This window comes from Mastigoproctus giganteus, chromosome 5 (genome assembly GCF_048544385.1).
Source record: "Mastigoproctus giganteus isolate SK-2022 chromosome 5, ASM4854438v1, whole genome shotgun sequence".
Classification (NCBI taxonomy): domain Eukaryota; kingdom Metazoa; phylum Arthropoda; class Arachnida; order Uropygi; family Thelyphonidae; genus Mastigoproctus; species Mastigoproctus giganteus.
In genome coordinates, this window is record NC_143579.1 from 8,540,837 (window position 1) to 8,563,248 (window position 22,412).

General features: G+C 39.2%; 1 protein-coding gene across 1 annotated transcript in view; it reads left to right on the forward strand.

Annotated features, from left to right (window-relative positions):
* The window catches only part of LOC150085155 (uncharacterized), a 66,611-nt gene extending 50,558 nt beyond the window's left edge, over positions 1-16,053 (forward strand). The window contains exon 7 of the mRNA XM_090373850.1: positions 15,823-16,053. Coding sequence (XP_090229976.1) covers positions 15,823-16,053 — 231 coding nt within the window. The remainder of the gene's footprint in view (positions 1-15,822) is intronic.
* The last annotated feature ends 6,359 nt before the right edge of the window (positions 16,054-22,412 follow it).

Consider the following 22,412-nt stretch of genomic DNA (forward strand, 5'->3'; position numbering starts at 1 on the left):
GAAAGGGTGCAAGAATGTTTGCTGATGCTATCGAGGCAGTGTTAGGTGGGTCGGAAAACTGTTAGATTGGGGGGATACAAGACTAATAGATTAACAGTAGCCACTGGCAGAGGTGAAAGTGATTCTTGTGCTGCTTCTATTGGAATGAGCAGCAGCCTGGAAAATAAGATGCAGGATATTTCAGAGACTGCTGGGAATCATTGGGATACAAGTAAACACATGGGTTTTGTTAGGATAGCTAAGAAAAAGAACAGGTGGATGTAAACTTGCGTGTACACCAATGCTAGGAGTTTAGTAAATAAATTTGATGAATTTGGGGTATTGCTCAAAACATCAAAGGCAAATATTGTAGGGATTTCAGAGATGTGGTGTCACACAGATATAATGAATGCAGAACTGGAATTTGGGGAGTACAATGTCTACAGACAGGATAGGAAGGGAGGAGGGGTTATGCTATTAGTTAAGAAATACATAAAATCCAAGGAAGTGAAGCCAGTCGACATCGCTGGACAATGCAGTGTCGAGTCAGTTTGGTGTGACATAAGCATTGGGAGATCAAAATTGAGAGTAAGAGTGTGCTATAGGCCTAATGACTCTGATGAGTATAATAAGAAACTGTATAGAGTGGGCCAGTAAATCAGAGAGTCTTATAATGGGGGATTTAAATTTCCCAGATACTGACTGGAATTTGGGGGCTGGTCACTTACACACTAACAAGGCTTTTGTGGATTTATTGTATGATTGTTTTCTACCTCAGCATGTTCGGGAGGCAACTAGAGGGAGTAATACTCTCGATTTGATTATCAGTAGTGATTCTTCATGCATTAAGAATCTGCAGATAAAGGAACTACTATGTGGCAGTGATCACAGTGTGCTGAAGTGGGATTTCCTCAAAGAGGTAACTACCATCAGGGGTAAAGGGAAGGGTTTTTACTTTCGTAAAGGCGACTACGATGGTCTGAGACAGTATTTAAATTCTATACAGTGGGACCAACTGATGATGTTACCAACTGCAAATTCAAAATGGGAAGCATTCATAGAATTTATCTTGGAAGCTACTAAGCTTTACATACCTACTAAGAAATATTGTTCAAAGTTTAGGACTAAATGGATGTCAGACGAACTAATGAGACATATGACAGAGAAGAAAAATGCATGGGATTCATACAGATTAACACGTGATACAGAAGCCTATGATAGATACAAGTTGATCTGTAACCAAGTTACAAAGGAGGTTAGGCAGGCGAAGGCAGATTACGAGAAATCTTTGGCAAGGGATGCAAAGAAAAACAGCAAAGAGTTATTTACTTATGTAAACTCTAGAAGGAAGAGGATGAATCAGATTGGTCCACTTGATATCAGTGGTTTAACTGTTGATGATCCTGCTCAGGTGGCTAACAAACTAAACAAGTATTTTGCATCTAAATTCACACATGAGGAGTTATTCAGCAAGGGGAATGCCAGAAGGGAAGTAAACTCTGGCAGGGAGCTAGATGATTTTGTAATAACAGAGGAAAGTGGAGGAGAAATTGTTGAGGATAAACATAAAAAAGGGACCCTGGGTGGATCTATCCAGTTGCATTAAAGGAGGCAGCAGAGGAAGTTGTTGTTTTTGTTATTTGGTTTTTAGGAGCATTAGCAACTAAGGCCATATTGCTCCGCGATATGCGGTGGTCATTTCCTGACCTTTCCGCATCCTCCGTATTTGGTGGTGACGGGCTCGAACCCCAGTCTAATCAAGAAGCGTGTGCTATGCACTGCTGCTCCTTCCCACCTGGCTACGGAGGTGCCACACAGAGGAAGTAAGCAAACCCTTACCCATAATTATGAGAGCTTCTTTGGACTCAGGGGAGGTACCCATAGACTCGAGATGTGCAAATGTGACCCCAATTCACATAGGAGGATTATAGGCTGACACAAGTAATTATAGACCTGTGAGTTTAATTTCTGTTCCAGAAATTAATGGAGGCACTGGTTAAAGAAGCACTGCAGGATCATCTAGACAAGACTTCAGTTATAGCTCGGACACAGCATGGTTTTGTTAAGGATAAGTCTTGCCTGACCAACTTGATTGGATACTATGATGGAGTAACAAAAGAACTGGATGCAGGGACTAACTTTGATAGTATATATTTGGATCTTAGAAAGGCCTTTGATACTGTTGCACATGGAACTCTGTTGCACAAATTGGAGCAGTGTGGCATTGGAGGCAAATTGCTGCTATGGATAAAGGAATGGTTGAGGGGAGAAGACAGAGAATGGTAATCAATGGACACTGCTCATCATGGACTAATGTTATTAGTGGAGTTCCTCATGGTTCAGTGTTGGATCAATTGTTGTTTTCTGTATTTATAAATGATATTGATGATGGTAATCAAGCTTAATGTCCAAGTTTGTAGACAATACGAAGGTTGGCAGGTTTATTAAGGTCACTACTGACAGTATGCTGCTGCAACAGGATCTGGAAAGGTTGAGCAGATGGGCTGAGAGGTGGCAAATAAAGTTTAACATTGGCAAATGTAAAGTACTACATATGGGAAACAGTAATCTCAGATCAATGTATCAAATCTGTGGTACTACACTGACAGTAGTAGAGAATGAAGAGGACCTGGGGGTAATTATGCAGGCAGATATGAAATTTCTGAGCAGTGTAGACGGGGTGCAAGAGTAGCTCATGGTGTCTTGTCAATGATATACAATAATTTTTCTAGCAGGGATGAGGAGGTGATTATTCCCTTGTAAAAGGCAATGGGCAGGCCACACCTAGAGTACTGTGTACAGGTCTGGAGGCCTCATTTCAAGAACGATGTAGAGCTGCTGGAACGAGTACAGAGAAGGGCAATAAGATTAGTGAATGCAACGAAGGGGGTACTCTTACGAAAAAAGGCTTAAGTTTTGCAAATTAGTGTCTGGAGACTAGGCACCCGCGAGGTGATCTGATAGAGGTGTATAAAGCCTTGAATGGTTGGAGCATGCTCAATGCTGATGGGATTCTTCCTCTTGCTCAGAATAATCACCTGAGAGGGCATAAATTCAAATTGAGGAAAGACAGATGTAGGATGTTTGCCTTTAGTGCAGAAGTTTGCCTTTAGCCAGCAGGTAGTTGGTTGGTGGAACAGACTTTCATACTTTGTTGTGGAAGTTGATAGCCTAAATAAATTTAAGGCTCAGCTGGACAGGTATTTCGAAAGAATGGAGGGGTGAAATGGGAGTGGGGTTTTTTTTTTTCTGATTCTTCATTTTCCTCAATGCATGTTCTACCTCATCAGGAAGAATATCTGGTATGTCGTATGTGTTGCTAATTTGCAGTCCATCTTCCCCACTGCTGACATCATTCCCTCACTACTTGTATAATTCTCTATAGTAGTCTTTGCTCTTTGAATTATGCCTTCTCTGCTATTTATAAGTACACCATTGCTATTCTTCAGTTTCAGTATCATATGTCTTTCTGTATTACTGCTCATGGCTGCTGATTTAAGTCCTTTGTTTTCCCTTAATGCTTGTTTTACTTTTCTTGTGTTAAATCTTCTTATGTCCTCTTTGAGTCTCTTTCTAATGGCTTTGCATAACTCCGTATACTCAATTTTCTCCTTGTCAGTGTTTATCTTGCTCTTCATTTGTCGCCTTCAGTTCATCATAACAAGTGTTTCTTGACTAATTTTTTCTTTTTCCCTATAGGTTTCTTGGACTTTATCACTTTTAGAAAGTTGTAATATTCCTCGTCGATACCAAAATGATGCCAATTTAATTAATTAATTTAACTACTTTGGTAGATAGCTATGTTAAAATGATGCATTTTCACTAACCTACATATTAGTCATTCTACCTCGTAGCATGAGGCCTTTGCCTTAAATACTTTATAGTAAATCTTTCTTTAACAATGATGCACCTTGAATTGAGTACAGGAGCAAAGCGAAATGAATGAAGTCAGTTATATCCTGTATATCACTGTTAGGAGAAATATAGACAACCATTGTATCACTTGGCCACTGGGTAAAAAGCATTTTGCTGTACCTATATCGCCGATGGGCCAAACACTGACTGTTGGACCAGTCATTTGTTGATAGATGACATATAAATATGACGTAACAATGTGTACCTGGTCCATCTTGATGTGATATATTGTGACTCCAGTTGCCCGTTTGGTTTCTTGCTTGAACTGAATTATGCAACTGAAGTTCGAGATGCTGACACTCTTGTTAATTTCTAACCAAGTATCAGATAACAGCAAGATTTGGCATTGCTGTGTAACAGTGTTAGTGTGGTGTGCCCGTAGGCTTTGGTAGTTGAATGAGAGAACTGAGAGTTCTTTTCTATCATGGATGAATTTGAGCAAGCTGTCCTGTCTTGTTTGTAGCCGATTAGTCTCAAGCCTGACAAATTCATTTTGTACATCGATGGTGGATGTAGCATTTCTCAGGCCATGGTAGAATCTCTTGTCACCAGTCAGTGAGATGATGTAAAGTCCATTGATGTCAGTTACATGTGACATAGCAACATAAACCAAATGCTGTTTGTGCCCCTTTTCATACTTGTAAACCACTATATTAAATGTGACTTGTCTGTCATCATTGCACAAGCTGGTATGAGAGGATATACTTGCGGTTTGCCTTGCAAGCATCACAGCTGTGGGATTGATGTTGTTTGATTGTGCATATCTCGCCGCCTTCTTGCAAGCTAACTTTCGGATCTTAGCCGAGGTGATAAATTCGAGAAACAATCATATCTGTTGCTCTTCGTTGTATTCAACCTTGGATAATTTACCAAGGGCTCCGTTATCGAGCCCATTAGTGACATCGACATTGGTGGTGATCATATACTGCTTTCCAGTGGGAGCTTGTAAAGTAATCTGCCAGTGTCGATAACTGACATTTTAGAGAGTCTGGTGATGTGTGCTTCATGCCCCGTGTTCGTGCAACCCATGAAGATGTCTTGTGCGACTGATTCCACTTTCTCCTCCGTGGCTATGAGGATTGCGCAGTTGTACTCATTGATGGAATTATTTCTCAATTAGAGTCGTATACTGTTTGGGCAGAGGTGATCAAACAAAACACAACTCGATAAGTTCTTGCTCATTCTGATCTAATTTAGCTTCGGTACCGATTTTGGTTAATACAGATGAGAACATGATGTTCAAGTGGTGCATAACTTGATCAAGTTCGTAGTATTTGAGACCATGCCAGATAGTGGGCCATCGATATGCTGCTTTATCTGTTTATAGACCGGGGTCACTCGAACAGGAGGTAGCTGATATAAGGCCCTGATTAGGAACATGTTGTGCCCACCGAAGCTCATTTTGACATTTCCAGTTATCTGTTTTAGCCTCATATCCATTTGTGATAACAACTTCGCACCTATCATACTGACTTCATCAATTATTAGCACTCTGACATACTTAAAAAGCGATCTGTATTGTATGACTTCTACCGATTCGAAATGAATATGTTGAGGGCAGTGTGTACAATAGTTCTGTCTATCGCAATGGCAACCTTACCAGTTGAAGCACATGTAGGCCTTACAGTACACATCTGTATTGTTTAAGCAGTTGTATATTTCCATCACGAGGCGAATTGTAAACATTTTGCCACAACCAGCTGGGCCAGTTAAGAATATTTGAATCAATTCGCGATTGTGAGATAACATACTCCAAATTACGTGCATAAGTAGAATCTTTTGCTTGTCATTGGCCATTTTCGTTAAGTTGCAGAAGTCCTTGTTGGTCATTAAGTTTTTGCATTTCTTTGCAGTTGCTCTGAGTCGGTTGAGTGTAGTGAGCTTTAGATCCTCATTCATCTTGCTGTTTGGATGATTGTGAACATTTTTTGGATGATTGTAAACTGCATGCTTCATGAGGGTCCCTGTCTTCATTGTCTTGACACATCATCTTACATATTTCAACCATTTTGCGAATATCCAAGTCCAATTCATACAATTTATGCTGTTCTAGTTCATATGCTATCTCTGACAGTATCTGTTTCCTCATTGCAAAATGGAATGTGCAGCATTACCATCTCACGCTTGTACTCATTAAGATCTTAAGCCATGTCATAGTTTTGATAGCGTATTATGCATAAGTACTGTCATTTCTTTCAGATCCCATTAACGCTGCATGTGTAATTTGTGACAAAGCATGACAGAGTAACATGATCCAACCGGTGTGGTCTCTTCTTGTATTGATCAAACCAATTCTCTTTCCATATATCACGAATCCTCCGCAAGGTTCTCCTTGTTCATCTCTTTGTTGGACTTCCTCACTCTCTGTTACTCAATCAGCCAAACAGTGGGAATGTAAACTACCACAGCAGAGCTCTCCGATATGTCAGGAGCATTGTCAATAAAATGTAACGTCAGGATTGTTGTCAATAAAATGCCTGAATTTGAACTCCTCGTTAAGACAACTAATGCTAACATAATGGGGCTAACAGAAACATGGTGTCACCTGGAAATTGAGGATGGTGAGGTCCACTATGGCATGTATAATATATTTAGGGAAGGTGGAAGGGATGAAGAAGCCATGCTTCTTACCAAAATCAGCCTGAGCACAAAAAGATCTTTTCCTGAGTCTTGAGTTACAAGATAGCAGTAATAGTTCAGACAGTCTTGTCTGACCAATTTGATTAGATGCTACAATGTGGTCACAAAGGAACTGGATGCAAAAAATAATTCTGATATCATACACTTGGATTTCAGTAAAGCTTTTGATACTATTGCATGTGGAAGACTGCTGTACAAATTGGAGCAGTATGACATTAAGAGCAAGTTACTGCAATGGATAAAGGGATGGTTGAGTGGGAGCCGGCAGAGAGTGGTAATAAATGGACATTGCTCTACATGGACTAATGTAGAGCAGTGTCCATCACTCAACTATTGTTTATAGTGGAATCCCCCAAGGTTCGGTGCTGGGCTGATAGTTGTTTTGTGTATTTATCAATGATATTGATTAAGGTATATCGCGCTTAATGTCCAAGTTTGCAGATAATACAAAGGTTGGCAGGGTTGTTAATGACAGTAAAGACAGTATGCTACTGCAACAGGATCTAGAAAAGTTAGGCAGATGGGCTGAAAAGTCAACTGAAGTTTAACATTGACAAATGCAAAGTACTGCATATGGGTAGCAGTAACCCAAGAGAAACATACCAAGAGGTACTACGCTAAGGGAGGTGGAGAATAAAAAAGACTTGGGGGGTAATTGTGCAGTCAGATTTGAAGTTTTCTGAGCAGTGCAGATGGGCTGCCAGAGCAGGTCATGGAGTTTTGTCAATGATATATTGGAATTTTACTAGCAGAGACAAGGAGGTGATTATCCCTTTGTATAAGGCAGAGGTCAGGCCACACCTTGAGTACTGTATACAGGTCTGTAGGCCTCATTTTAGGAAGGATGTAGAGTTGCTAGAATGAGTACAGAGAAGGGCAAAAAGATTTGTGAGAGGAACAAAGGGGTGTGCTTACGAAGAAAGGCTTAATTTCTGCAAATTGCAGTATCTGGAGACTAAGCACTTGCGAGGTGACCTGATCGAAGTGTACAAGGCCTTGAATGGTTTGAGCCTGCTCAAACCATTCAAGGCCTCAGGTTCTTAATCTGAACATACTTCCGCTTGCTCAGATTAAGAACCTGAGGGGGCATAGATTGAAATTGTGGAAAGACAGTTGTAGGATAGGTGTGCAGAAGTTTGCCTTTAGCCAGTGGGTAGTAGATTGCTGGAACAGATTTCCATCTGTTGTTGTGGAAGTTAATAGCTTAAATAAATTTAAGACTGAACTATCAAACATTTGGTGTGACCAGATGGGTGAAATGGGAAGGGTTTTTTGTTTTTTTTTTTCTGGCTGATGCTGTATAAGCTTGCTTTCTTGCATCATATGCCTCAACTAATGCTAATGTTACATCTGCCAGCATAGAATCTGTGTGGTGTGAGTTAGTTGGAAGCAAAGGTATAACAAGGGTGGGAGTATTCTACAGACCAGAATATTGTAAAGAGTATGATGAGAGTCTCCACAGGCAGATAGAATGGAAAAGCAAGTGTGAACGTCTTATTATGGGTGACTTTAATTTACCCAAGATCGAGTTGAATATGTGGAAAGGAAATTCATCATGGGGAAAAGTTTTTTAAATAAACTAAATGATTATTATTTGTACCAGCAAGTTAGAGAAGTTACTAGGGGTGGAGTAAGAATATTCTTGACCTCATTATTACGTATGAATCAGTTGACATCCCAGGACTCCAAGTACAGAAACCATTGTCAGGAAGTGATCATGCCGTCGTCAGTTGGGATATGAAGAAAAATGTTGCAATAGTTAAAGGTAAAAGCACAGGTTTTGAACTTCAGAAGAGGGGACTTTGTCAGTTTAAGGTGCAATATGCCATCTATAAATTGGGAAATTCCAAGGGAGGGTGAATAAATTTGAATTATGGAATACTTTTAAAGAAAAAATCACAGAAAGCCATGAATGCATCTATACCATTAAAAAAATATTGCAGGAGGAGGAGGCCAAAATAAATTATTACAGAGCTGGTCAAATTAGCATGGGCATTAGTAGAGGCACATGATGAAGAAAGTAAACTTGTGCAGCATCAGCCAAAAAAAAAAAACCTTCTTATTTCACCATGCCATTAACTTCCACCGTTGTGGAAGTTTGTTTCATGTGTTCCAAATAGACCAGAGAAAGGTAGCATGGGATCGTTACACAGCAGTGAAAAGTACAGAAGCCTGCAACAGGGAGCCCAAGGCTGCATATGAGAAAGCATTGACTATTAAATCAAAGATTCGGAAGAGGGAATTTAACATGTATGTGAATACATGTGAAGGAGACCGGCAGATGGTGAGGTCCACTATGGTAGATGGTGAGGTCCACAAAAAAAGCCGTGAATTAGGTTTGAATTTGAAAGTGTCTGCAATTCTGCCCAGCCACGATAGGAGGGAGTATATGATGAGAGCCCTGTCGATCAATTCGGCCCTGGAAAGATTGTGCAGGGCTCAAGGGGTAGAATTTTTTTCAGCCTGGTCTGTACTTGTTAACAAGAGAGACTGCTTCTACAGGGATGGGATACACTTAAATAGAAAGGGTGCAAAAATGTTTGCTGATGCTATCGAGGCAGTGTTAGGTGGGTCGGAAAACTGCTAGATTGGGGGGATACAAGGACTAATAGATTAACAGTAGCCACTGGCAGAGGAGAAAGTGATTCTTGCACTGCTTCTATGGAATGAGCAGCAGCCTGGAAAATAAGATGCAGGATATTTCAGAGACTGCTGGGAATCATTGGGGTACAAGTAAACACATGGGTTGTGTTAGGGTGGCTAAGACAAAGAGCAGGTGCATGTATACTTGCGTGTACACCAATGCTAGGAGTTTAGTAAATAAATTTGATGAATTTGAGGTATTGCTCAAAACATCAAAGGCAGATATTGTTGGGATTTCAGAGATGTGGTGTCACACAGATATAAGGAATGCAGAACTGGAATTTGGGGAGTACAATGTCTACAGAAAGGATAGGAAGGGAGGAGGGGTTAAGCTATTAGTTAAGAAACACATAAAATCCAAGGAAGTGAAGCCAGTCGACATTGCTGGACAGTGCAGTGTCGAGTCAGTTTGGTGTGACATAAGCATTGGGAGATCAAAATTGAGAGTAGGAGTGTGCTATAGGCCTAATGACTCTGATGAGTATAATAAGAAACTGTACAGGGAAATAGAGTGGGCCAGTAAATCAGAGAGTCTTATAATGGGGGATTTAAATTTCCCAGATATTGACTGGAATTTGGTGGCTGGTCACTCACACACTAGCAGGCTTTTGTGGATTTATTGGATGATTGTTTTCTACCTCAGCATGTTCGGGAGGCAACTAGAGGGAGTAATACTCTCGATTTGATTATCAGTAGTGATTCTTCATGCATTAAGAATCTGCAGATAAATGAACCACTAGGTGGCAGTGATCACAGTGTGCTGAAGTGGGATTTACTCAAAGATGTAACTACCATTAGGGGTAAAGAGAAGGGTTATTGCTTTCGTAAAGGCGACTACGATGGACTGAGACAGTATTTAAATTCTATACAGTGGGACCAACTGATGATGTTACCAACAGCAAATTCAAAATGGGAAGCATTCAAAGAACTTATCTTGGAAGCTACTAGGCTTTACATACCAACTAAGAAATATTGTTCAAGGTTTAGGCCTAAATGAATCAGATGAACTAATGAGACATATGGTAGAGAAGAAAAATGCATGGGATACATACAAATTAACATGTGACACAGAAGCCTATGATAGATACAAGTTGATCTGTAACCAAGTTACAGAAGAGGTTAGGCAGGTGAAGGCAGATTACGAGATATCTTTGGCAAGGGATGCAAAGAAAAACAGCAAAGAGTTCTTTACTTATGTAAACTCCAGAAGGAAGGGGATGAATCAGATTGGTCCACTTGATATCGTTGGGTCAACTGTTGATGATCCTGCTCAGGTAGCTGACAAACTAAATGAATATTTTGCATCGACATTCACACATGAGGAGTTATTCAGCAAGGGGAATGCCAGAGGTGTATTCAACTCTAGCAGTAAGCTAGAGAATCTTGTAATCTCTGAGAGTAAAGTGGAGGAGAAATTGTTGAAGATAAACACAAGAAAGGCACCTGAGGTGGATGGGATCTATCCAGTTATATTAAAGGAGGCAGCAAAGGAAGTAAGGAAACCCTTAGCCATAATTATGAGAGCTTCCTTGGACTCTGGGGAAGTACCCACAGACTGGAGATGTGCAAATGTCACCCCAATTCACAAAGGACGATCAAAGGCTGACACAAGTAATTATAGACCTGTGAGTTTAACTTCTGTTCCCAGGAAATTAATGGAGGCACTGGTTAAAGAAGCACTGCAGGATCATCTAGACAAGACTTCAGTTATAGCTCGGACAGAGCATGGTTTTGTTAAGGGGGAGTCTTGCCTGACCAATTTGATTGGGTACTATGATGCAGTCACAAAAAGAACTGGATGCAGGGAATAACTTTGATATTATATACTTGGATCTTAGAAAGGCTTTTGATACTGTTGCACATGGAAGACTGCTGCACAAATTGGAGCAGTGTGGCATTGGAGGCAAATTGCTGCTATGAATAAAGGGGTGATTGAGGGGGAGAAGGCAGAGGGTGGTAATCAATGGACACTGCTCATCGTGGACTAATGTTATTAGTGGAGTCCCTCAGGGTTCAGTATTGGGTCCATTATTGTTTTCTGTATTTATAAATGATATTGATGATGGTATATCAAGCTTAATGTCCAAGTTTGCAGACAAAAGAAGGTTGGCATGGTTGTCAAGGACACTACTGACACTATGCTGCTGCAACAGGATCTGGAAAGGTTGAGCAGATGGGCTGAGAGATGGCAAATGAAGTTTAACATTGACAAATGTAAAGTACTACATATGGGAAACAGCAACCCCAGAGCAACATATCAACTCTGTGGTACTACACTGACAGTGGTAGAGAATGAAAAGGACCTGGGGGGTGGTTTGGCAGGCAGATATGAAGTTCTCTGAGCAGTGCAGATGGGCTGCAAGAGTAGCTCATGGTGTATTGTCAATGATATATAGGAATTTTTCTAGCAGGGATAAGGAGGTGATTATTCCCTTGTATAAGGCAATGGTCAGGCCACACCTAGAGTATTGTATACAGGCCTGGAGGCCTCATTGCAAGAAAGATGTTGATCTGCTGGAACGAGTACAGAGAAGGGCAACAAGATTAGTGAATGGAACAAAGGGGTGCTCTTACGAAGAAAGGCTTAAGTTTTGCAAATTACAGTGTCTGGAGACTAGGCACCAGCGAGGTGATCTGATAGAGGTGTATAAAGCCTTGAATGGTTTGAGCATGCTTAATGCTGATGGGATTCTCCCTCTTTCTCAGAATAATCACCTGAGAGGGCATAAATTCAAATTGAGGAAAGACAGATGTAGGATAGACGTGCGGAAATTTGCCTTTAGCCAACTGGTGGTTGGTTGGTGGAACAGACTTCCATCCCTTGTCGTGGAAGTTGATAGCCTAAATAAGTTTAAGGCTCGGCTGGACAGGTATTTCGAACGAACAGAGGGGTGAAGTGGAAGTGGTTATTTTTTTTTTTTTTTATTTATTTATTTTATTTTATTATTATTTTTTTTTTTTTTGGTTGATGCTGCATAAGCTTGCTTCCTTCCATCAAATGCCTCTACTGATGCTAATGCTATCCTGTAGAGATAGGGAAGTCATAGTCCCACTATATAAGGCAATTGTAAGACCACATTTGGAATACCATATTCAAGTATGGAGACCTCATCTGAAAAAAAATATTGCACTTCTTGAAATGGTCCAAAAAACAGGCATCTCACATGGCAAGGTTGAGAAAAGGATGACCATATGAGGAAAGGCTGATTATGTGGACTATTTGAGATTGGCAGCCATCCACCTCAGTGATGACCTTATTGAGGTTTATAAGGCACGGAGAGGATTAGTAAAATGAATGAAGGTGGAATTTTCACTGTTATAAAGAATTCCAAAACTAGGGGCCATAAATTCATATTACAGGTGAAGAGGTTTAGATTAGATTGTAGGAAGTTTTCTTGTAGCCAGTGAGTTGCTGATTGCTGAAACAAGTTGCCCTTGCAAGTAGTTGAAGCTGACAGTTTGAGTAAATTCAAACTGTCAACTTGATAGTTACCTAGATGAAAAGGGAAGCATATAATTTGTGTTTTCTTATCGTTTTTTTTTTTTTTTTCTGCCAGTGCAGTAAAAGCCTGTGGCTTCCTTGCACTATATGGTGAATACTATTACTAAACAATGTGAAATAATAGACTAATGTTTGTTTCCATTTGGGTATTTACAGCAGTTGGCAGTAGTTTTTCTTCTTTTTACAAGCCCCAAAGTATCATATACTCTGTGTTAGATGTGAAGTATTTGGTTATGGTGTCAAAATCTGTTAAATGCTTTTCTGAAGTATAAATGAAGAAATTGTTAGTACTTTCTGATTCAGAATTTAAACGAACTTCAGGCTATTTTTATTTATTTATTTTATTTTTGTTTACATAGGACTCAAGGAACACTGATCTGAGAATGACAGACAGAATTTTGTTTTTAAAGAATGTATTTAGCAGAAAGAAATTTCTGTAGATAGTTTTGATATTGTATCTGTGCCCAGTAACAAAATAGAAAGCAAAAAGAATTTAAAGTGGATTAAGTAAAACATATTTTTTGGTCATCTGAATGAAAAGTTTTGGGAATATTTGTTTTAGAGAGAATTATTGCATTAGACGAAACTACTCCTAGCAAATTTACGTTACTGACCAATTAATATAATAGATACAATATCAAAATTATCTACAGAAATTTCTTTCTGCTAAATACGTTCTTTAAAAGCAAAATTCTGTTTGTCATTCTTCAGATCAATGTTCCTTGAGTCCTATGTAAACAAATTCCAAATGAATTCCATAAATTAAAGACATTAGCATTAACAGAGGCATATAATGCAAGAAAGTAAGCTTATACAGCATCAGCCATAAAAAAACCCTCTGCATTTTACCAACCATTCACTCCAAATGTTTTTATAGTTCTGCCTTGAATTTATTTAAGCTGTCAACTTCTACAACGACAGATGTAGAAGTTGATGCTGGCTAAAGGCAAATTTCAGCACATCTGTTCTGCAAATGTCTTTTCTCAGTTTGAATTTATGTCCCCTCAGGCAATTAATCTGGGAAAGAGGAAGAATCCCATCAGCATTGAGCATGCTCAAACCATTCAAGGCCTTATACACTTCAATCAGATCACCTCACAGGTTCCTAATCTCCAGACACTGTAATTTGCAAAACTCAAGCCTTTCTTCATAAGAGCAATCCTCTGTTCCATTCACTAATCTTGCTGCCCTTCTCTGTACTCATTCCAGCAGCTCTACATCCTTCCTAAAATGTGGCCTCCAGACCTGTATACAGTAATCAAGGTGTGGCCTGACCATTGCCTTATACAAGGAGATAATCATATCCTTTTCCCCTGCTAGAAACATTCCTGTATATCATTGATAAGACACCATGAGCTACCCTTCAGACCATCTGCACTGCTCAGAAAACTTTATATCTGACTGCACAATTATCCCCAGGTCTTTTCATTCTTTACCACCCTCAGTGTAGTTCCACACAGTTGATACATTACCCTGGGGTTACTGCTACCCATATGCAGTACTTTACATTTGTCAATGTTAAATTTCAGTTGTCACCACTCAGTTCAGCTGCTCAAATTTTCCAGATCCCGTTGCAGTGACGTACTCTGATTAGTGTCATTAACAACCCTGCCAACCTTCGTGTTGTCTGCATACTTAGATATTAAGCCTGATATTCCAAATGATTATAATCAGAGAGGAAGATCACTTTCCATGCTGATACTTTAGCGTTAGCATGCAAAATGACCTAGGGGTTATTATTATTATTATTATTATTAACCATATGGTGCAAGGAAGCCTGAGGCCCACGCTGTACCAGGCAAAAAAAAAATAATTTTGAGTAACCCTGAGGGGGAGAGAGAGAGAGAGAGCGTGCAAGCAGTACAAGGGAATCGCCAAGAAAGAGAAAAATGATAATATCCACCTCAGGAGCCTGGGTGTGCCAAGCCCATACTCACCAGATGTGAGCCTCTGAGATCAATGATCCAGTCAGACATGAAATTTTCCATACAGCATAAAACAAGTGGCTAGGAAGGTACACAATGTTCTGTCTGTGGTATATATAGGACCCTTGCAAGTAGGGAAAAGGATATCATCATCCCTTCGTATTAAGATAATGGTGAGCCCTCATTTAGATTATTGTGTTCAGGTCTGGTGGCCACACTTGAAGAAACACCCTAAACTTCTTGAGAGGTTCAAAGAAGGGTATCCAGATTGGTGAGGACTGCTAATCAATATCCATATGAAGAATGGCTTACTAGGTGCAGATTGCAATGCTTGGTAATAAGACACCTGGAGGGGGTCTCCTGAAGGAATCAGTAAAATGAATCAGAGAGGTATATTTTTACTGGTATAAGAGAGAAGAAGAATCAGGGGACATAAATACAGAATTCTGGATCTCATAAAGCTTACGTTTGTATGTCATATTAGTATTTAGTAATGGCAAATAATGCAAGAAAATGAGCTTGTACATATTCAGCCAAAAGAAAATAAAACTCTTCCCACATCACCTGAATTCCCTCTAAAAATTTGTCTAATTCTTCCTTGAATTTATTAAAACTACTCACTTCCAAAATACCAGATGGAAGTTTGTTCCAACAATCAACTACCCACTGGCTGAAGACAGATTTCTGCACATCTATCCTGCAACTGTCCTTCCTCAATTTAATTATGCCCCCCTCATGTGTGTTGTCTGAACAAGAGGAAGAATTCCATCAGCATTTAGCTTACTCAATTCATTCAATACCTTAAAAACCTCAGTCAGATCTCCTCACAGGTGCCTCATTCTCAGACGTTACAATTTGCAAAATTGAAGCCTTTCCTGTTAAGACAGCCTTTTTATTCCACTCACTAATCTTGTTGCTCTTCTCTGTTCTTATTGCAACAGGTCAACATTATTCCTAAATGTCTTCATAACGTAGATCATTAGAACATATTGCCTGCCACAGTGGTTGAGGTTGACACTTTGGGTAAAATTCAATGTGGAATTGGATAGGCACTTTTTGGCAGTGAGCTTTTTTGTAAAAATGTTCACTATTTGCATAGTTGATATAGTAGTAATACTGATATTTTTGCTCACGTTCAGTTAAATAAAATAATCTGTTTCTGTTCATTATCGAATAATAAATCAAATAATGTGTATATCAACCATTTGTCTTTAACAGAATCCAGAAAATAAACCTAGAATTCTAATGGCATTTGGTTACATAGACGGTTATCCTCCAGATTCCAAAGAACATCCAACAGCTTTCACAGGAAGCTTTTCTGGAGTTAGCCCTGAAATTAATGGTGATATAAGTCAGATGGAAGAGGCAATGGATGCAAGTGGTGATTTCAATGAAGATGAAGAAGATTATGTGGAAAGTTTAATTAATAAATTAATGGCTTTAAAATAGTATAAATATCTCTTATTTTTAAATTTTTTTAAAGAAACCAATTTTAATACGATGAAGCTCAAGATAGTTCTGAGTCCCAAATACTTGATTATGGAAAAAAAAATCCATAAAAAGTTAAAATAAATTAACTAGAATGCTATGGAGATTTCTGTTAATTTAAAAAATGAATAATTGGCACTTAGGACCCATTGTATATTACTAAAGTTTATTTGTATGTTGCATATTTGTTCTGTATATTTGTGCCTCTTTTTTATCACTCTTACATGTAGCACAGTGATTTACACACCAGATGGAAAAGACCTGGGTTTGAATTCCATCAATGATGCAAGGAACTTTTATGGGCTTTTTTTCCCTCCTTTGTTGAGTTAGTCGATTCAGTTGTGTATAACAAGCCCCCCTCCCTGGGAAACTTGTGTTTTTGTCCAGGCAAATCAACCAGTGCACGCTTGCAATTCATGGACATAATACTCATGGGCATATGAGATGGCTCTTGGGTAGCCCTAACATAACAGTTTTTTTTTTACTCATAATCTAAGGAACAGTCAATAATCGGTTATTTTTGGCGTTTAGAACCTTTTGAAACTTCAGCCTTTAATTTTTTAATTATTAAAAAGTTATTATGAATTGTGTTGATAAAATTTTGGTTGTATTAAAGTTTTTATAAAACAGTAGTAGATGTTTGATTTGTGATGTTCTCAAATCAAACATCTACTTGAGATGTTCTCAAATCAAACATCTTAAATTTTAAAAAATGAATTTGAAATGTTTTAAATCAAAATCTGTTTGTACAAATAGTGTGTTCAGCTTGCTATTTCATCTATGGAGGGGGGAGTTAGTGAACTGAGGTCTGGATGCCAAAAATACTCTTTTGCAGCCTGTGGATAGTTCTATTAATTTTTAAGAATCAAATATTAAAGGAATAATTTTTTTTTAAATAAATGCAGAGCATGTATAAAATTAGAGTTACACCATAAAATATCAGTGTAAATACACCATAGCGAACTCATAATGAAAAACTACATAACTAGTGTAAAGGCATTGATTTAATTGTATCTCATATTGTGACTACCTTCACAACGAGTTATCATGTATTGCACTACCTCAAATAAGTAACACTTCACTAATACAGAAGAATATTGTTACTTATTCTCAGTAGGCAAATAAGCCTTGAAAAGGTGCCATCACCCAGATAGCACCTTTTCAAAGCTTATTGGCCTATCCTAGGTACCTTGGTATTGCAATCATGCCAACCCAGTTGTGAAGTTATTTCCACAATATGAGAGATGCCAAAAGGTGTGCAAGATAATACTTAAATAAAATATATATATCAAAGTATGGTGCATCTGAGCTGCCAATTTTCTCTGGATGTTTCAAAAAATTAAGTAAAAGTAAATGGAAATCATATGCAGTCTACTTAAATTACATTTTTATTGTGTAATATATACTTTCAAAAAAGTACACACTGACACCTTCAGGATCACTAGTATAGGCCTGATTTGCAATTAGTTATGTATAAAGATAACTGGGTGACAGCTGCCAGAAAATTGTGACAAAACAGCAAATTAACTAGGTCAGGTTAAACATCAAATGTTAAAATGAACTGCATTTAAGTATAGAGTAAGAGGATGGAAAAATGTTGAGATATAACTATTGAGGTGAAAAATGTTGAGATAATGTGTAAAAACAAATAGCTTAGTGGCATATGTCTCTTAAAGAGATGATAAAGTTGGTTGAAATGTAAAATGTATGTACTAAATTATTTGAAGAATAATTTAGTTAGAAACTTAAAAGTTGATGTCCTTATTTTTTCCCCATTCAGTTTTAATATAGGTTGAAATTGCTTGGGATAAAAATGCCAGTTGGCCCAAAGACTACTTTTGTTTGTGTTCGGTCAACTAATTTGGTTTCATTCACATGAAAGTTTAAACAAAAAATTATATCTTAATAAAAGTTTGATTTTATGCATGCATTGCTTCTTTATTTTCTTAATTTGTATGGGGAAAATATTTCAGTTCATGCCTCACTTTAAATCAGGTTGTGTCCGACTAAAACAAAAAAAATCTCATCTATTCTGTGCAATAAATATCTAGGTAAAAGCAAAGAACATCAACTCTTATAACAATTTAAACATGGCACCTGCAAATTTTCACTAATCTATCACTTATTTATTATCATCATTATTATTACTGCTCTTTTTATATTAGTTCTCCCTGATTGGGGGTTCTACCTCGTATTGGGTATTGCTACCAAGTACACAGGATGATGGTTGTTATTGTTGGTCAAGGAACTCTCTACGGGTGTTCAGGATTGCAACTTTCACTGGGAGACCTAGTTCTGCTAGGCTGTTATGTAGGATCTTTGGCATCATACCGGTGGCTGACACAATGACCGGGAAGGTCATTACTTGTTGCATATACCATATCTCTGATCTCCTCTCTTAGGTTTGTTGTACTTCTTGATTTTTTACCCATGGATTTTCTGCAGGTTGCAGAAAATCCATGGGTAAAGAAACAAATACACTTAAATTACATGTACCCAGTGTTGGGTACATGTCAGATATGTAGCGTTTTCTTTCTTATCCACAAGGGTTATGTCTGGTCAGTTGTGCGGGATTGTCATCCATTATTATGGCGTGGTCCCAGTACAGCTTGTGGGTTGGTGTCTAGTGCTGCCTGGGATTCATACTTGTAGTACAGTACACTTTCTTTGATCAGCTGGTATTTCCTTGCTAGCTTCTAATGTATTATCCTAGCTACCTGGTCATGTCTACGAGTGTACTCAGTCTGGGTAATCACCGTGTATACTGCGGTGATGTGTTGGATCGTTTCTGAGGCCAGGTGGCATTGTCGACATGTGTCATCAGACACTGGGCTCCTTTGCGATGTATTTTCTCTAGTTTCTGGTGTTGATTACCTGGTCTTGGATGGCGAGCATAAATCCGTCAGTCTTGGGGAAGAGCATCCCACTCGTGATCCATGCAGTGGAAGCAGTTTTATCTAGGTGATCTTGATAGAGATTATTGTAGTGTCTGCCATGGAGTGTCTTTGGCCATCTTTCTAGCTTTGTTTGTGCTTCCTGGTTGGGAGGGGACTCCTCGCTTAGGTTGAGGGGGGGTTACCGCTTGGCTATCTTCCTTATGGCCTGATGAAGTGCTGCTGTGTGTTTCTGGAAGTCATCCTTCAGGTCGCTGTTTTCTCTTGCTTGATGAGGTCTGTCAGGTCCCTTCCTCCTTTCTGAGCAATTGTCAGTCTCTCCACGGCTGACTTCAGGTGGTGTTGGCAGCTCTTGGTCATTGTTGTCCTTGTCTTTCTCATGATATCCTCCAGCTCAGTGTTAGTCCAATCTATGACACTAAAGGAGTATGTTAGCACTGGGACTGCATAGGTCTTTATGGCTTTAACTGTGTTCCCTCCATTCAGCTTTGCTTTCAGCAGGCTTCTGAGTCTGACGGTATTTTTTGGTAAGGCAGGCCTTATGCTATAATTGCTGAGCCTCCAAAATCCCCAAGAATTTGTAGGCCTCTCCCTCTACCATGGCTTCGATCTCTTTACCAGTCTGCAGCTGGTGGTTTCAGTTGACTAAATTTCCCTGGTGCAATCCGTGGGTTTTTCATTTGTCTAGACCAAATTCCATCCTAATATTGCTGAATTCTTTGGTAATCCAGAGTAGTTGTTGGAGTCGCTTCTTGGTTCCCTGGCGCTTCCATAGCTAGGTGGGCAGAAGCAGCAGTGCGTAGCACACGCTTCTTGATTAGACCGGGGTTTGAGCCCATGACCACCAAATACGGAGAATGCGGAAAGGTCAGGGAATGACCACCAAATACGGAGAATGCGGAAAGGTCAGGGAATGACCACCAAATACGGAGGATGCGGAAAAGTCAGGGAATGACCACCGCATATCCCCAGAGCAATATGGCCTTAGTTGCTAATGCTCCTAAAAACCAAATAACAAACAAACTTGGTTCCCGTGTAGAGCTTAATGTTATCCATGTACGTCGGGTGGATGAGGGTGTATGGGTTCTTCCTTCTTTCAGATTATATCCGTACTTGCTGCTGTTGAACATGGTAGGTAGTGGGTTAAGTGCTAGACAGACCCACAGTGGGCTCAGGGCATATCCCTGAAAGATTCCTCTTCTGATGGGGATTGGCCTGGTTGTGATGTTCTCAACCTTAATGGTGGTACTCCATTTTGCCATCGTCTCTTTTAGGAAGTTTGTCACTATCGGATTCACTTTGTAGATATTCAGCGCCTCTATTAGCCAGCTATGAGGCACGGAGTCAGAGGCCTTGCAGTAATCGATGTAGGCAGTGTACAGGTTGCGGCACTTCTTGTAGGCTTGTTCTATAACCGCAGCATCTATGGTTAATTGCTCATTGCATCCCTTTTCCCAGCCGCTTACATCCTTTCTGCTGTTCGGCCATTATGTTCTGGCTCTCCAAGTGGTCTGATATCTTGATTATGCAGTCGTCATGATCTTGTACATCGTTGTGAGGCAGGTGATTGGCCTGTATTTCACCGGGTTTCTTGTATCATTATTTTTCAACTATTCGGTAGGTCAAATTTTCCTTAAAAAATAAATAAAATTTGAGAGTTCTTTATTAGAGAAAATGTGAAATAAAGATCTGATAAAACCTACTAAGATATGAACAGACAGTCTTGTTTAATCCGAAATACCAAAAAACATCTCCTGCTCAGAATTTATAAATTGATGAAGGGCAGTTAAATTGCTTCACAGGTTATGATTTGTTGACCCATTCTTCAAAATGTTGATTTGCCGTTAAGCAAAACTAGTGTCACTTTTTTCTTTTTCTTTTTTTTTTTTTTTTTTTTAATAAAAGGTTGAGCAGATGGGCTGAGAGGTGGCAAATGAAGTTTAACATTGACAAATGTAAAGTACTACACATGGGAAACAGCAACCCCAGAGCAATGTATCAACTTTGTGGTACTACACTGACAGTGGCAGAGAATGAAAGGGACCTGGGGGTGGTTGTGCAGGCAAATATGAAGTTCTCTGAGCAGTGCAGACGGGCTGCAAGAGTAGCTCAAGGTGTATTGTCAATGATATATAGGAATTTTTCTAGCAGGGATAAGGAGGTGATTATTCCCTTGTGTAAGGCAATGGTTAGGCCACACCTAGAGTACTGTATACAGGTCTGGAGGCCTCATTTCAAGAACGATGTAGAGCTGCTGGAACGAGTATAGAGAAAGGCAACAAGATTAGTGAATGGAACAAAGGGGTGCTCTTACGAAGAAAGGCTTAAGTTTTGCAAATTACAGTGTCTGGAGACTAGGCACCAGCGAGGTGTATAAAGCCTTGAATGGTTTGAGCATGCTCAATGCTGATGGGATTCTTCCTCTCGCTCAGAATAATCACCTGAGAGGGCATAAATTCAAATTGAGGAAAGACATGTAGGATAGACGTGCGGAAATTTGTCTTTAGCCAGCGAGTGGTTGGTTGGTGGAACAGACTTCCATCCCTTGTCGTGGAAGTTGATAGCCTAAATAAGTTTAAGGCTCAGCTGGACAAGTATTTTGAACGAACAGAGGGGTGAAGTGGAAGTAGTTTTTTTTTTTTGGCTGATGCTGCATAAGCTTTCTTTCTTGCATCAAATGCCTCTACTAATGCTAATGCTAATAAGGAATATCTGAGGTGCCAGAACCATGTACATCTGATGGTACTCCAAGAAGTGAAACAAAATTAGTTTTTGAGAAAAAATTTATTAAAAAATATGATGCTTTGTTGCATCAATCTTCATTTTAACATTATCACGTACACCTGACATCTCTCATATTGCGTGATTATTTCCACAACTGGATTGTCATGTCTGCAACACCAGGGTGCCTGCTCACCTGCCGATGAAGGGCCAACAAGCCTTGAAACAGTGCCTTCTGGGGGGTGGTGCCCACCAAGAATAAGTAACAATAGACTTCTCTTTTGGTGAAGCGTTACTTATTCGAGGTAGTGCAATACATGGCAACTCGTTGTGAAGGAGGAGCACAATATGAGATACAGATAAAATTATGCCCCTTCAAACTACAAATGTATTTTTTTCCGTTTAAGAGTTTTATATGGTGTATTTTCACCAATATTATATGGAATCTTTACACTTTTAAACATATGATGCTTTATAGCATCAATCTTCATTTTTACATTAAAAAATAAATACTGCCACTATAATAAATGTGATGCATATGTAGAATGTAGATGCATAAATGTGATGCATATGTAGAATAGAGTAGTGTAAACCTGGAAGTTTTTTAGCAAGATTCATAAATGTATTCATCGTGCATCTGTTATGATGTATACATATACATCATAACACATGAACGTGTGCATGTGTTAAGTATGCTACATGCAT